Consider the following 14,698-nt stretch of genomic DNA (forward strand, 5'->3'; position numbering starts at 1 on the left):
AATCGATTGAGAGAAAACAAATCCTGGTTACAAACTAAAACCATTGGAAACACATCAACTGTAAGTGGAAAGCAACGAAACAACAGAACGCAAAACGGTTTCCAAAGAGGCATTATTTAAACTCTGTAACACAATGCACAGTTATATGGTCTACAATTATTTTGGTTTCCATTTTCCATTATATAAATCAAACCATTTAACATGAAGCCACGTTTATTGGTTTTTGGTAATACCAACAAACTTGATTTCCACATGCACATATTTTGCTTTCGTGAGATCATACAACATTAGTTAAACATATCCGTACATGTTAGGAGAGTCATTTTTGTTTAAAGAATCAAGTACAAAACATGAATGAACCAAGGAATGATATGTTCTTAGTTTTATTTTTAAAAGATAATTACTTTCAATCATTGTGAAAGATAAAATAATATCACATTTTTGATTGAATTTCTATATCTGCCTTACAATTTGAATTAGGAATACCGATATATTTTTCTTTCTGTATTTCATCTATATTTATTTTTTGTTTTTTAGATTTGCAACATTTCCGGAAAATAGACTGCGATTCATATTTGAAAGTTGGTAAGAATGGTATGTAAGAGAAACACTTATATCGTCGTAAAAATGGCATAATAAAAGGTAAGTCATATGTTGATTTATATGTGGTATCATCTGAGGCACCTGTTGTGGATAACTGGTTCCTCCATTTTATAATCCCTCTTTCCTCATCGGTCCCTTTGAAGAAAAAAATATTCAAAATAATTGCTGCTGTTTCGTTCAAGTTCTTTCGCAAATAAGTATTTCCGTGTTGATAAAGGATCATGATTGGTAGTATCTTTTTTAGTGTTAACGATAGTATCTGGACTCGTAAAGGATACAGACGCTATTGTTTAAGATTGGATGTTATTGTTTGACTGATGTCGCATTGAACCAATATATCATTTTAATATTTATAAACCTTTCTAACACTCCATTGTCTTCCTATATAGTAAAATAGTGACAAATAGTATTGACAGAATATACCAACGAAAGTATAACTTTATGGTTTTAACACTTACAATTTCAAACATTGTTTGCGACATTTCACATTATGTTTGCTTTATCAAATAGTTTCATATAACATGTTAAGAATGATTTATATATATATATATGTATTTCTGAATACTTCGATAACAGTATTTTATTTTTATTTTAATTCCAACAATTTTATATTTCGGATACCCTGTTATGTATATGCCATTAAAGTGCCTAACGAAGCAGTAGCAGCTTAAGATACTTACCTGGAACAGTATTATCTAATATGAAACCAATCATTCCGCCAACAAACATAGCAGTACTCAGTAGTACGGTTAACACTTGGTCAAGTTCAGAATTACCTGCAAACATTTAATTATAATAAATTTCAACAAAATGAATCGATTTTTAAACTTCGAGATAGTTGAAAAGATAGATCATGGTAATGTGATATACATTTTGGCACCAAATTAAAACGAATGAAAAATGTTTACATCGCATTTCATTTTGGTTTTCTCTTTACATTGACTTTCCTTGTCCCGTCATTGGTTTGGAATACTGAAATTTATTTGAACTCGCTTTGAAACAAATCAAAAGCAGGATGCGAGGTTCGCTAACAGGAATTGATTCTCAGCGAGGAAGATCTATTGGAGGTATTTCGTATTATGTGTGTGGTTTATGTTTTAGAATAAATTTTTCCGAAGGTTATCAAAACAATTTGAAATTTGCACCAATAACCTTTTGATTTCCTTTCATTTCACACATTTGAAAACCATAATATATAAAATTGGGAATAAAAATAAGAAATGTGTCTTAGAGACAACAACCCAAACACAGAGCGGAAAACAGGCGAACGCCACCACGTCTACAATACAGCGAGCAAATTCAGCACCGGGAGGCGTCTTTCATCTGGCTCCTTAACAAACAAGTGTATTGCTTCATATGATGCCTTAAGAATAATACTACTTACCGGGTTAACTTTTACAACACGATGGGTGCCCCATGTGGAGCAGGATCTGCTTATCACCATCCCAGAGCTCCTAAGATCAACCCCAATTTCGGGTTTGGTTCATGTTGCTTAGTCTTTAGTTTGTTTTCTATGTTGTGTCTTGTGTACTATTATTTGTCTGTTTGTCTTTTTTTTATTGGCCATGGCGTTGCCAGTTTATTTTCGATACATGAGTTTGACCTCTTGTATTTTTCGCCCCTGTTTTACGTAATGAATATTCGAACATGTAAGATTATTTTCGAACTGAACATTTTGTAACAAGCAAAACAACATATATAAAGTTAGATATAAGATATAATTTTACCTGTGTCTATAACATTTGCATTTTCTTCAATGTAACGTGGAACCATAAGACCTATTAAGAGTGACGAGCCAATAATACACAGATTTCTACCAGATGACAAATCAACAAACTGAAGGGTAGAGAGACCAACTGATGTTACCATTCCAAAACTTAGAACAACAGTACCACCAAGTATAGGATCCGGAAGTAACGTTAGTACAGCACCTACTTTTCCAAATAGTCCACATATAAGAAATATTATTCCAGCATATTGAAATACTCTTCTACTTGCATTCTGGAAACAAAATTGCATTTTGTACATATCATTGTAATTATTTTCCAGTTCAAGCTTTTAAATTATATGCTTAAATTCTTTTCAGTTTGACATTACTATATGGTATTTAGTATTGAATGCAGTCATACGTTTTCTTTTTTATGCACCAAAATGAACTTTAGACATTTATTATAATTTTAAAATTTTAAAGTGGTCTCCGTCGAAATAAAAATAGATGTGTGCTTGTGCAATATGTAAAAATAATTTATATTATGATACCTTTGTGAATCCTATAGCACCAACATTTTGGCTGTATGATGTAGTTGCTCCTCCTGATCCGACAGCACCGGATAGGATACTTCCAAATCCTTCCATGGCTATCCCTCGATTAATTGCATGGGCAGGAGGAGGAGGAGCACCTGATATTCTTGCACATGCGTAGTAATCTCCAACAGATTCAATAATCGAGGTAAATGTAGCTGCCATCATTGCCATGTAACTTGCAACACTTAATGTTGGAAGTCCCCATTGTCCTAAGTAAACAATACAAATACATATTAAATCAGATTCCAAAATGATCCTGCCTATCCAGTTTGATCAAGATTATAGACTATTTTCATATTACCGACTTTTTGTTTCGTGTTATTCAATTTTTCGATAGGTTACCTACTTTGTGGTAGGACATCCTCGGACACGGTCAAGTAAGAGTAACCAAAATTAAGTGCAATCAAACACTTTACACTGCTTGTACTTGACCGAATACCAGAATGTCTAACCACAAAGTAGGTAACTTGTCGAAAAATAAAAAGTTGTAATAGCAAATAATATATTGATAAAAATACATAAACCAGGTAAAACTATATGTCAAAAATGGTTGACTCCTTTCAAGTTTATTTCGGTTGTTAATAAATAAAAAGTATTAAGGTTAAAAGCAAGTAATCTTACCTGGATATGGAAAAAAGAACCATTTGGCATTGCTTACTACATGTAGTCTAGCATCTGTCCTCGCTTTGTATTCTGGTAGTGTGGAATTCGACGTAAATACATCACATTCGGTCAATATTGCAGTTATTGACCAAGACAGTATCACTGCAAGAATCACCTATAATACATAAAATTCGTAAGTTAAAGACGGGTTTCATTTTGTATTTGGACAGTTATTTTCGAAACCTTTTAAAGTAAGAGAATGGTCACCTTATCAAGATGTTGGCACCAGACATCACTGAGGAATATTATTTGTCTTTTTTTTTTAGTGAATTGGTTCACATGTTTCATGTCATGGCTTTAATTGCTGACAATAAGGTATTTTTTTTTTCATTGTTGAAGGCCGTCCGAATGCACACAGTTACTTACATCAACTGTTAGTATTTTATTATTGCTGCCAAACTGTTTCTTTGGAAATCATACCACATATCTTTGTTTTTATTTTATATTTAGTTTCATGGATAATGGAAACATGTTTTGTCAAAATCCCCTTTGAATGCTAGAATGCTACAGTTAAACCTTTATGTTCATGTATATATAACGTTAAACCGAGGAGAACACATAAAAAGTAAAATCACAAAATTACTGAAAGCGGAATTTTACAGTATTATTTTCATCCTTCAATTGTCTTTTGAATATCAGTGAAGAAACAGCAATGTTTTGAGACGTTTGTAAATATAACTATTAAAAGAAAATGAAAAGACTGGTATCAATCAAATAATGAATACTTACTGGGAACAGTCGGAAAACTGGAAAATGAGAGATGAAACATTTTTTCTTTGTCGTCCATGAAGGTATAGGACAGGAAATGTTACGTAGATACAGAGAAAACAATAACAGGAAAAATATTGTTCTGAAAACATAACATGGATTGGTGATTTTAGATAGGTAAATGTTTGTAAAACAAAAATGTATCTACATAAAGTAGAAGTTTGTCAATCTTTTTTTTTAATTAAGGATAAATCTTTATTACTGCAAACATATGTTTGATGTGTACTTTATAACTTATTTTTGAACAAATAGCTGCGCCTGTCCCAATTCTGGGGCCTCTGGCCATTGTTGGTCTTGTATGCTTTTGAATTTTAGTTCATTTGTATGTTTCGCAGTTTAGTATGACGTCCATTATCACTGAATTAGTACACATGTTTGTTTATCGGCAAACTAAAGCACGTCTCCGGGTGCGGGATTTTCTCGCTGTATTGAAGACCCATTGGTGACCTTCTGCTACTTTCTGATCTTTGGTCGGATTTTTGTCTCTTTGACACTTTCCCTATTTCCATTCTCAATGTTATCTGACGGGAATCTTCAAGGTAATTTCCTGATTGTGTTAATCACCATTCATGCTCAGGTTTGGTTAAGGTTGAAACAATTAACAAGTCTTACAAGATTGATACTCCCCAGTGGATTTTGCAAAAGTTCAAAGCAACGTCGATCAGGGACAGTCCTACCAAAGTGATTGTTGGAACAACTGTTATTGGTCCTATATACTGCAACAGCACGCCCAATATCCCAGTACAACCAATCAGAACTTGTGTTACAGATGCAACAATGATGCCTCCTTGAATCTATACAAACAAGTTAAAATATGATAAGTAAAACCTTGCATTACCACATTTGAAACATCTCTGTTTCACAATTTTTATTATTTTTATAATCTGGTACTTCAACAAGTGTTTGAATAACGATTATTCTCCACCGTAGACATAACAAATTAATACCAGCTAAATTGAAAACGCGAGGCATGACGAGTGATTTAAATATTCAGTTCTGTTCAAGTTTATTTGTCAATAGTGAAAAAATATCATAGTTATTAAGAGAACGGATAATTTGAACTTCGGAAATCCTTTTATTTAAAACTCTTGTATGTAATCTGCTTTCCTTTAAAGTAAAATAATGTCAATGTGTATTGTAATAGGAGTAATGAATGTCCGAACACTTTTTTGTAAGTAGACGCATCATCGGACTAAACGGAAAGTGTACAGTAAAGAGTAATTGGTTATTATTTTCAAATAATTTTGGAAAATAAACATCACTAAGAAATAACCTCTCTCATTCTGGACTGCCACATTTCTGTTACATCTAATTCTGTGAAGTTACCACTAGTACCATTCAGTGTCAAATTTCCCGTTAATGCTACAAGATAAAGATTCATGTTTACATGCTTATTGAGCTCTTACAATTCATATACTCATTGCCTCATACAAATTAAGATATGGTATGATTGTCAATAAGACAACTATCAAATGAAGTGGATGCACGCAATTAGAGACAACTTAACGCCATTCAACATAATGAAAAATCCAAACCATGTGTATAGTCGCGGCTATAAAAGACCCCGCCTTTAAAATATGAAACAATCCAAAAAAGACAACTAACGATCTAATTTATAACAAAACAATTTACGAAAAACAAAGATGGCAGACATGAACCAACAACAACTTTTGGACTACAGGATATTGACTTGATATAGACCCATAAGGAATTGTTAAACATGATTGTGAGCGCTCGACCCTCCCTTAACATGGGACAGTGGTGTAACAGCACAACATAAAAATAAAATATAACAAGAATATGGCCCCTGTACACGGATGCCCCACTCCCACTATCATTTTGTATGTTCAGTGGACCGTGAAATTGGTGTCAGAACTCTAATTTGGAATTAAAATTAAAAAGATCATATCATAAGGAACATATATACTAAGTTTCAGGTTGATTGGACTTCAACTTCGTCAAAAACTAATTCGACCAAAAGTTTTAACCTGAAAATGGACAGACGAACGAACGAATGGACGGACGGACGAACGGACGAACAGACCAGAAAACATAATGCCCCACTACTATCGTAGGTGGGGCATAACGATTAGTTGAAAAAAGCTTAACTCATCAGATCGATGGAAAAACGAAAGCATCAAACTAAAACACAGACAGGACAGGACATTCGAGGGTATCGATCCATCCCGTACTCTCAGTTACTAACAGCTAGTCTAAGGTCTATACCAACTAAAACAAAAAAATCATGTATCCATGACTCATGATCAAATATATAATACATGTCATAATGCTTTTATTTTAGAAATGATACAGAATTCTTGTTCAGACGTTCTTTAGTCGAGGTTTAGTCGATGAAATGTAGAAGACAATTTATTTAAAGTATATGAAAGTTAAGCACATGAAACAATAGCTATGGAAACCGATAGTTTTACAATTAAAATTTATGGCATTGTAAACGTAAAGGTTTATTGTGAGTCTAAGGTGGAAAAACAGCAATAAAAGCGCTGTTTTGCTTTCTATGTGTTTTTTCTGTGGTACTGATTTTGTGTCTGGAATAATTTTGAATAACCCATATCCTTTGTGGGTTTATTTATTATGTAGTGCATGACATGACATAACTAATTGATACATTACCATTATGTATTACGGACTGAGATGGACATTTCCATTTATCTAATGCCATTAAAGCAGTTATTGCAGGAATGAACTTATGGCACCCTCCTTGGATTATTGGAAGTCTGCAAAAACAAAACAAAACAACTATAGCATGTGCTCTATCAAGAAAGTACCATGTTGTCTGTTTAGCATTATTATTTATATTTCCTTTTTCTCTTCCCTTTGACATTTTGTAATCAGCTTATCGACATAAAAAAACAGTGAATCGAGTGCCTAGAAAGATTTTACGCAACCCAATTCAATTTTCACACGGATTTTAGAGTGCCTTTTTAAAGTTGTAATCTTCTATAACATTGTTTAATGCGTTGAATCTATTACCGCTAGAATATTTCTTATCGGGTCGATATAATAAAATTAACGGTACCAATTTTCTTGCACCAGATGCGCATTTCGACAATACATGTCTCTTCAGTGATGCTCGTGGTCAAAATATTCAAAATGCAAAGCTCATATATAATCTAGAGCCTTTACACTATATCTTACAACAATTTTCTTATGTTAAGACTGTAGCATGCCCTCTTAACTTCTGCAGGTGTGTGCCGTCTCATTCTCCCATACATAAGACGTACCAATATGATATATTTTGAACAGCAAACGAAAATAATACATTGTATGTAAGTACTGCTAAACTAACGAGATCGTCATGTCGATCATGTCATCTCGACTGTCGTGCAAATGTTATTATAATTTAGAATATCTATATACTAGTAAAACGAAATATCTTGGAAAAAAATATTTTTTCAATCAAACGATACAATATCTATAAATGTATCTATATGCGCAAAAAAAAGATACATGTAAAAGGACTACAATTCAGAGGCAAAAACTGTCATAAGGGGTCAATTGGTTTATTTTATTTTATTTTATTTTATTTTATTCTATCGTTCTGGTCATTTCTACTGACTGATTAGTGTTTAACGCCACTTTCGACACTATTGTGCTCTTTCATTGCTGTCAGATTTTATTAGAGTTTGAAGCCGGTGTACACGGAGATAACCACCGACCTTCGTCGATAGCTAAGCAAACTCACAATCCTAGTCAATTAAGATTGGAGTCGAGTCCACCTACCCGTGCGTGATTCGAACTCACGATCTCAGTGTTACCAGGCTCGTGGCACTGTAGCTCGACTACTTTGACCACTTGTCCATCGAGGGACTGTTTAAAGTTTCTCCCTTTTTATAATAGTCATAAATATAATGATAAAAAGAATGAAAAATTTGCTAAAAGCTTATGTTGCTTTTAATTTTAAGGTATATAATGTAGATGTATATTGGTCTTTTGAATATTTTTACCTTTTTACTCTTATTGCTTCAGTTTTAAAAAAATCTATTTATAAGCATAAAAAACTGTATTTAATTAAATTAATGTATGACTTTTGTCCAATTTTTAGAAACAACGACCAGTTTTGTTAACGTTGATGGTTCGAATTCCAGGATACAACTTAAAATTAAGGTAAGATGAGCTTAAATCGTATTTCAAATCAAATTTGAAAACACAGTAACTGTGCACAAGTTTGAGTGAAAGCAGTTATTCGAAAGTACAAACAAAACACGTTATTCGAGATTTAAAGTAAATACCAATACGTACCTTACACCAAATGTATCTTGAAGAATGGTACAAATACCACACATGAAAAGGAATGTCGACATTATTTGGGACTTTACCAACTCTAATTCTTCTGCACATATCTGCTTCCCAACAATTAGTGGTATTGAAATTGTTGAACTTATTGCTAACAAAACTTGCTAAAATGGATAAAATGTTAACATATTTATAAATCTATAATAGTCTATTTGTCAATTGGTCCAGTAATCCGATGTTCATCTATTTGAGATGTTTCCAAAAGGAGTGACCTTTTGTTTTTAAGAATCTAGTATATTCTCAGTCATTATTTTCATTTTGTCAATTCTGTAAAAAGCCCAGTAATTAAATGTTCATTTATCGAAGTAGTTTCCCCAAGGAGTGCGTAATGCTTTCGTTTATATTTTACATTTTACTGTTGTGAATATAATATTTCTCCTCATAAAAACGTTTGAAATTGATAGTTATTTTCCAGTAATAATTAGTTAAAACGTCGACATATCACTTTAAACTTATTTAGTTTTGCATCTATAATTGGCAGCAGCCCATTTTATTCGACTTAGTCTTCATTGTCAAAGGGAAATAACTGGTACCAAAAGTGTAATAAGGGAATCACATCGATACTACGAAAATAGACTTAACTTTGCACACACAAAACAAATACGACAGAAGACTTTTGTTTACTATTGTTACTTTTCCTTTTATGAACGGTGGTGCTATTAGCACAATCTTACGCTGTTCACATATACATACTTCTTCTCTTTGTCAGTGATTTCAATGAACGTAATTTTTAAACCTTCACAATGAATTCTTCAATAGATATATTTTGATTTGAAAGTTTGGGTGTACTTTTAGAAAACTTATTTCAAACGGGATAGAACATCCTAATGTTTACGCATACATGTATCTATAATACTAAAATAACGAGGTCCAATTTGTCAGCCGTCATCACGTAAAAACGATGAATCAAAGAATTCAACCTTATATATAACTTATATAGTACAATGCTGTTGATTAAACATTACTCCACTCTTGACCCTTTTGTTTTCCACATAGTTAATATTGCCAATAAATAAGAAGTACCGGGTCGAATACGATACCAATACCAATAGTATATTCACCTGTTACCTATTACCTTATGATGGCTTATCTGTACGTTCCGCATCTGACAGGCGCACCACCAAACGCTGTATTTATGATTTTGCTATATACACGGGTCGTAATCATAGGGTTGACACTACTAAAGTCAATCATTGTCACATTGTTCTCGATTGTAGTATTTTAACTAGTATGACTTCCTAAGATGACAATACGAATAATAAAAATCTGGACTTAAAATATGGCGTATAGGTACAGCATGTACAGTTTTCAATTTGTTAGCCGGAATGACGTAAAACAGCGAATCAAAGAATTTTCCAGATAAAATTAATAATACCAATAATTGATAAGTTCGAGGTTGACGGGTTCAAACAGAAAGATGTTGAAAGCAGAGAAAACTGAGTATCTTATAATCGGCATGACTTTATCAGATGACAATACCAATACTAAAATAAGACTTACGCATAGTTATATTCTTTAATTCAGTCACTGACCCGCGATATCAATGGTGTGTTCTAGTATTATTTATTAAGCCTGGTATGTATCGGAGTACATATCTCCCAATTGATACGATATTCCCGGGTTTGCTTTTTTTTCATGATTTCCGTGATAGACGGTTGCTGCTCACAAGGAGGCTATTAAAACCAGAGTTTCAAATGGTGAAGTTGAAAGCATCACTTCGTAAATTTTACAGACGACATCACGAGTTGTTTGACCGGTATGGAACATCTGTTTCACAGATAATAGTCGTAACTAAAATCCAGTCCTCTTCTTACGAATGTGACCTACCCATTTAGACTTGTTACCGTGTTTGTGCTAACATGAGCAACACGAAGGATGCCACATGTGGAACCGGATATGCTTACCCTCCCGGATGACCTGAGATCTTCCCAGGTTTTGGTGGGGATTGTGTTGCTTAGTCTGTAGTTTTTTTTATGTTGGGTTTTGTTTACTATTGTTTGTCTGTTGGTCTTTTTCTTGTTTTAGCTACGCATGGCGTTTCAAGTTTATTTTCGACTTTTGATTTTATTAATTAGAATTCCTTTTATAGCTGACATTGCGGTTTAGGCCAAACCGTGACCTTTAGTTGTTAACTTTTATGTCATTATCATGTATCTGGTGGAGATTTGTCTCGTTGGCAATCATATTTTATACTATGTCAAACTAATGAACCAGCTAAGTTATACTTTGTCCAATTTTCAATCTCTCTAAATACCCGGGGCATTGGCTACAAATTCGACAAAACAACAAAGTGTGATACATTTATAAACATGTAATATACTATTTTTCTATTGCAAGTAGCAGTCAGTTTAATTCCAATACTTAAAATATGTTTAAAGACATCCCTGATATATAAATGACTTGCAAGTGAATAATTCTACTCATTTGAATCCGTATTCATGCACCATATTAGAGGAGATGGATGAACATGTGTGTTTAACGTTTTGTGATTTAGTTGTTCGTTTAAGTATGCTTTAAATCAAGAATAGAAATATGGGTCAACTCGGTGAACATTAGCCATCTAATGACCCTTCCGTGTCCTATTTAGGAGACACGCATAGGTGATTAGCATTTAACCTGACCTTGGACAGGTACTTAAAACAATCTTTAGTATAAAAGTATAATGACTTAGCACACTTACATTTAAGGTCAACGTCGTATGGCTTTGCTACAGGGACATAATTTATTTGTTTTACGGTGAATGAAGTTGAAAGATAAATAATCATTTCATTTCAATGAAGGAACATATTACTCAATTAAATGGACGAGTTATTTCACATTTTTGACCTCGTTCAAAACTATCAGTACAATGATAAAATATTTTATTAAATGCTCGTGTGGATGTTTAATATTTTAAAGACATAAACTTGTCTTTCATGTATGCGTTTTATTTTCTGCTGTTTTGTTGTCGTCTTATATATGTTGTAATAATTAATCTAATTGGCAAGACATGTGCATTTAAAGGGATGATCGTCTGATGGATTATTGTAACTTACTAATCTGTCATTTTAACTCTATTTTGATCATTATTAGTGCCAAGAATCTTTCATAATTTTAAAGATCAGTACAAATGAATAATATTTAACTTGTTTAGAATAATTTGACCGGATTTTGATTTTATTTGCTAATTATAGTGGGTAGCATAAACATGCACTTGATTATTAAGTCAGATATCCATGTATACAGTGTATCTATTTGAATAAAGCACTGAACGAGTTTTGTGTACTTTTGCATTGTATTTTACTGCAGAATATCGCTAGATTTTGTTATAATATGAATAGAAATAGTAAAACCCAAACAACGAAAAAATCTAAATAAAAATTTTAGGATTTAGCGACTGCTTTACGCGCATCTCATGCATTTTTAAGGAAGCTTTTTTTTCTATTCACAACGTAATAACAACAAATCAATCATATAAAAAGAAGAAAATGTTGTAGGATTACTAGTGAGACAAATATCCACCATACCGTATAATAAAACAACGTTTATTTGTTCGTTTCTAAAGTCAACTGTACACTTTGAACCTAAATTAAAATCATCAAATGTTATCTGTCAAACAGGTAAAAGGAGAGATACATCATGATATAAAATCAAATATTTTGTTTGACGTACACATGTTTCATTTCTCAATTATTTAAAAAAAAATTCACGATATATTATTTTGTTCTAGTACATGTATTAATCAAGCTTATTGTTGTGCACATGATATGAATTTACATAGAAAACTTCTTTGTGGTTTTTGTTTTGTTTTTTAATAGAATTTCAAATACCGATAGAGCCATTTTTTAAGTTGGGTTTTAACCCAGGCTATAGAGGGAAGGGGTCCAACCAAATGTCCCCATTCAAAAGCACTGATCGTTAAAAAGGGGTTCTAATTTCCGTGATCCGTCATTATATTTTCGGAATGTTAAAGTGGGATAAAGTTGTACACATGTGTAAACTTAAGCTTTGTTGTTTATGCGTATTCGCAATGATATAAACATACATGTACATGTAAACATATTTTACTGTTTTAACAAACAACGCATTTTTCATAAATAACAATATACATAATATATTGATAGACAGATGGTCATGATACAGAGATAGAAAGACACTTAAATATAATACTTCGTGTACGAATCAATAGTGTTTTTATCGTTTTCTATATAATCTCCTATATTATAAATACTTTAAAAGGAAATAATGTGTCCTTGTGTAAAATTTCTTGTGAATAAATAATAATAAAAAAAATAATGAAGTAAAATATATAATTTACCTGTAAACCAAATATAATACAAAGATAGAAGGCAGGGGTATCCTCAATTCCGTAGTCCAATCTTTTCTCGTTATTATGCGAGTTTTCAGTGGTTGCAACGTCGGCTTCCGTTGCATCATCTGCTTCAAACTCCGTCGGAGAAGAACAACACACATTTACAAATTTATCTGTATGATCAGAAGCTTTCATCGTCATATTTTCGTTATTTTGTAAACATAGACATTCATCAACAATCTATAAATATCTCATGTTTAGAAAACAATGTTATCCAGGTCAGAACACATATAATCCTGAAGTAGTCGGGCAACATACTTATTTACCAACTGTTTGTATGAATGATCGTCTATTCTTATATTGTTTGTAGTGTGAAGTACTAATATGTCATATCTGATAACTTTGCGCGATTTATTGACATACTATAAGACAGTCTCTACGTATCTCAAGGCCATAATTTTCTTGTGCTATCGAAACCCTGGTCAATTTAAATTATTCTGCGATAAGAGGATGAAATATCAGTTTAACATTTTGAATTAAAAATACGCAATATGTATGCAATTGATCCGTGTCGAAGGCCTTACTGTGACAAAAAAATAAATAAAAAAAAATTGCAAGTAAAAAGCCCGGCTTTCCTTTGAATTAATTTTTGTGGGTTTTTTTTGTTGTGCATTTTACTAATTTTGTGTCATGGGTGGATACCCCATGTCCTTGGTTTTGCTTTCAATTAAAGGTAAATTTTGAGTTGTCTCTGTTAGAGGTAGTAGTATATATATTATATTCATATACTGTATATAATTTCTCTTTCCATTTTAAAATTGTTTTTCATTTGAAGTGCGTTCTAGAATGTGTTTTTTTATGCCATTTAACTCATAAAAAAACATCATAAATACCAGGATGAAGTTTCATATACAAATGATTCGTCAGTTAAACTCTAATAAAAACAAGACGAAAAGTTTAAAATGAAGATCTATATAAAAAAAGAAAATGTGGTATTATCTGATTATTGCCAATGGGACAACTCTCCACAAGAGACCAAACTGACACAGAAATTAACAACTATAGGCCACCATACGGCCTCCAACAATGAGCAAAGCCCATACCGCATAGTCAGCTATAAAAGGCTCCGAAATGACAATTTTAAACAATTCAAACAAGAAAACTAACGACTGGAATTAAGATAGAAGGTAGGGGTATCCTTAGTTCAGTAGTCTAATCTTTTCTCGTTATTATGCGAATTTTCGGTGTTTCTAGTTTGTTAGTGCATGATTATTTTTCATTTTTGATGCTTATCAGTTATAATGTAATTTCCAAATGGGACGTTGAGTCGTTTTCGTGGGAACCATTAACGCAATTCGTTGGTTATTTTTAAAGTAATTTTGAAATGAGAATTTATTTCTCATGACAAAATGTAGGTAAAGTTTGAAAATAATTTTGATTATATTCACTTTTGCATTTCAGGAGTATTAACCCTTATATCTTGGGGGGAAAGACGCCTCGCTAAGACGTTTCCGTGACCCATTAATTTTGCAGAATTTTTTTTTCCAAACAATTTAACATGTTTAAATTAAATGTAAAGTAAATATGTTTAATTTTTAGAGAAAAAAATGGCACCTTTTATTTTGACAGTATTCGATAGCTTTTGCCTTTCAGAAGCTATGTTCCTGAATGGAAAACCCATGTACTAATTCGTTGTTGTTTGCTTTATATCGTTGCAAAATTTACATGCATATTCAAGACGAGAACTTACTG

General features: G+C 32.5%; 1 protein-coding gene across 1 annotated transcript; it reads right to left on the reverse strand.

The window, feature by feature from the left end:
* Positions 1–367: 367 nt before the first annotated feature.
* Positions 368–13,397, reverse strand: LOC134707069 (solute carrier family 23 member 1-like). Its single transcript, XM_063566556.1, has 11 exons — positions 12,953–13,397; positions 8,602–8,759; positions 6,973–7,076; positions 5,612–5,700; positions 4,951–5,132; positions 4,300–4,420; positions 3,529–3,685; positions 2,863–3,116; positions 2,331–2,604; positions 1,284–1,379; positions 368–738 (listed from the first exon to the last, which is right to left on the reverse strand). Exons 1-11 carry the CDS (start codon positions 13,145–13,147, stop codon positions 434–436), a joined length of 1,935 nt encoding a protein of 644 aa, XP_063422626.1. The 5' UTR covers positions 13,148–13,397; the 3' UTR covers positions 368–433.
* Positions 13,398–14,698: the final 1,301 nt, after the last annotated feature.

This window comes from Mytilus trossulus, chromosome 2 (assembly GCF_036588685.1).
Source record: "Mytilus trossulus isolate FHL-02 chromosome 2, PNRI_Mtr1.1.1.hap1, whole genome shotgun sequence".
NCBI lineage: Eukaryota > Metazoa > Mollusca > Bivalvia > Mytilida > Mytilidae > Mytilus > Mytilus trossulus.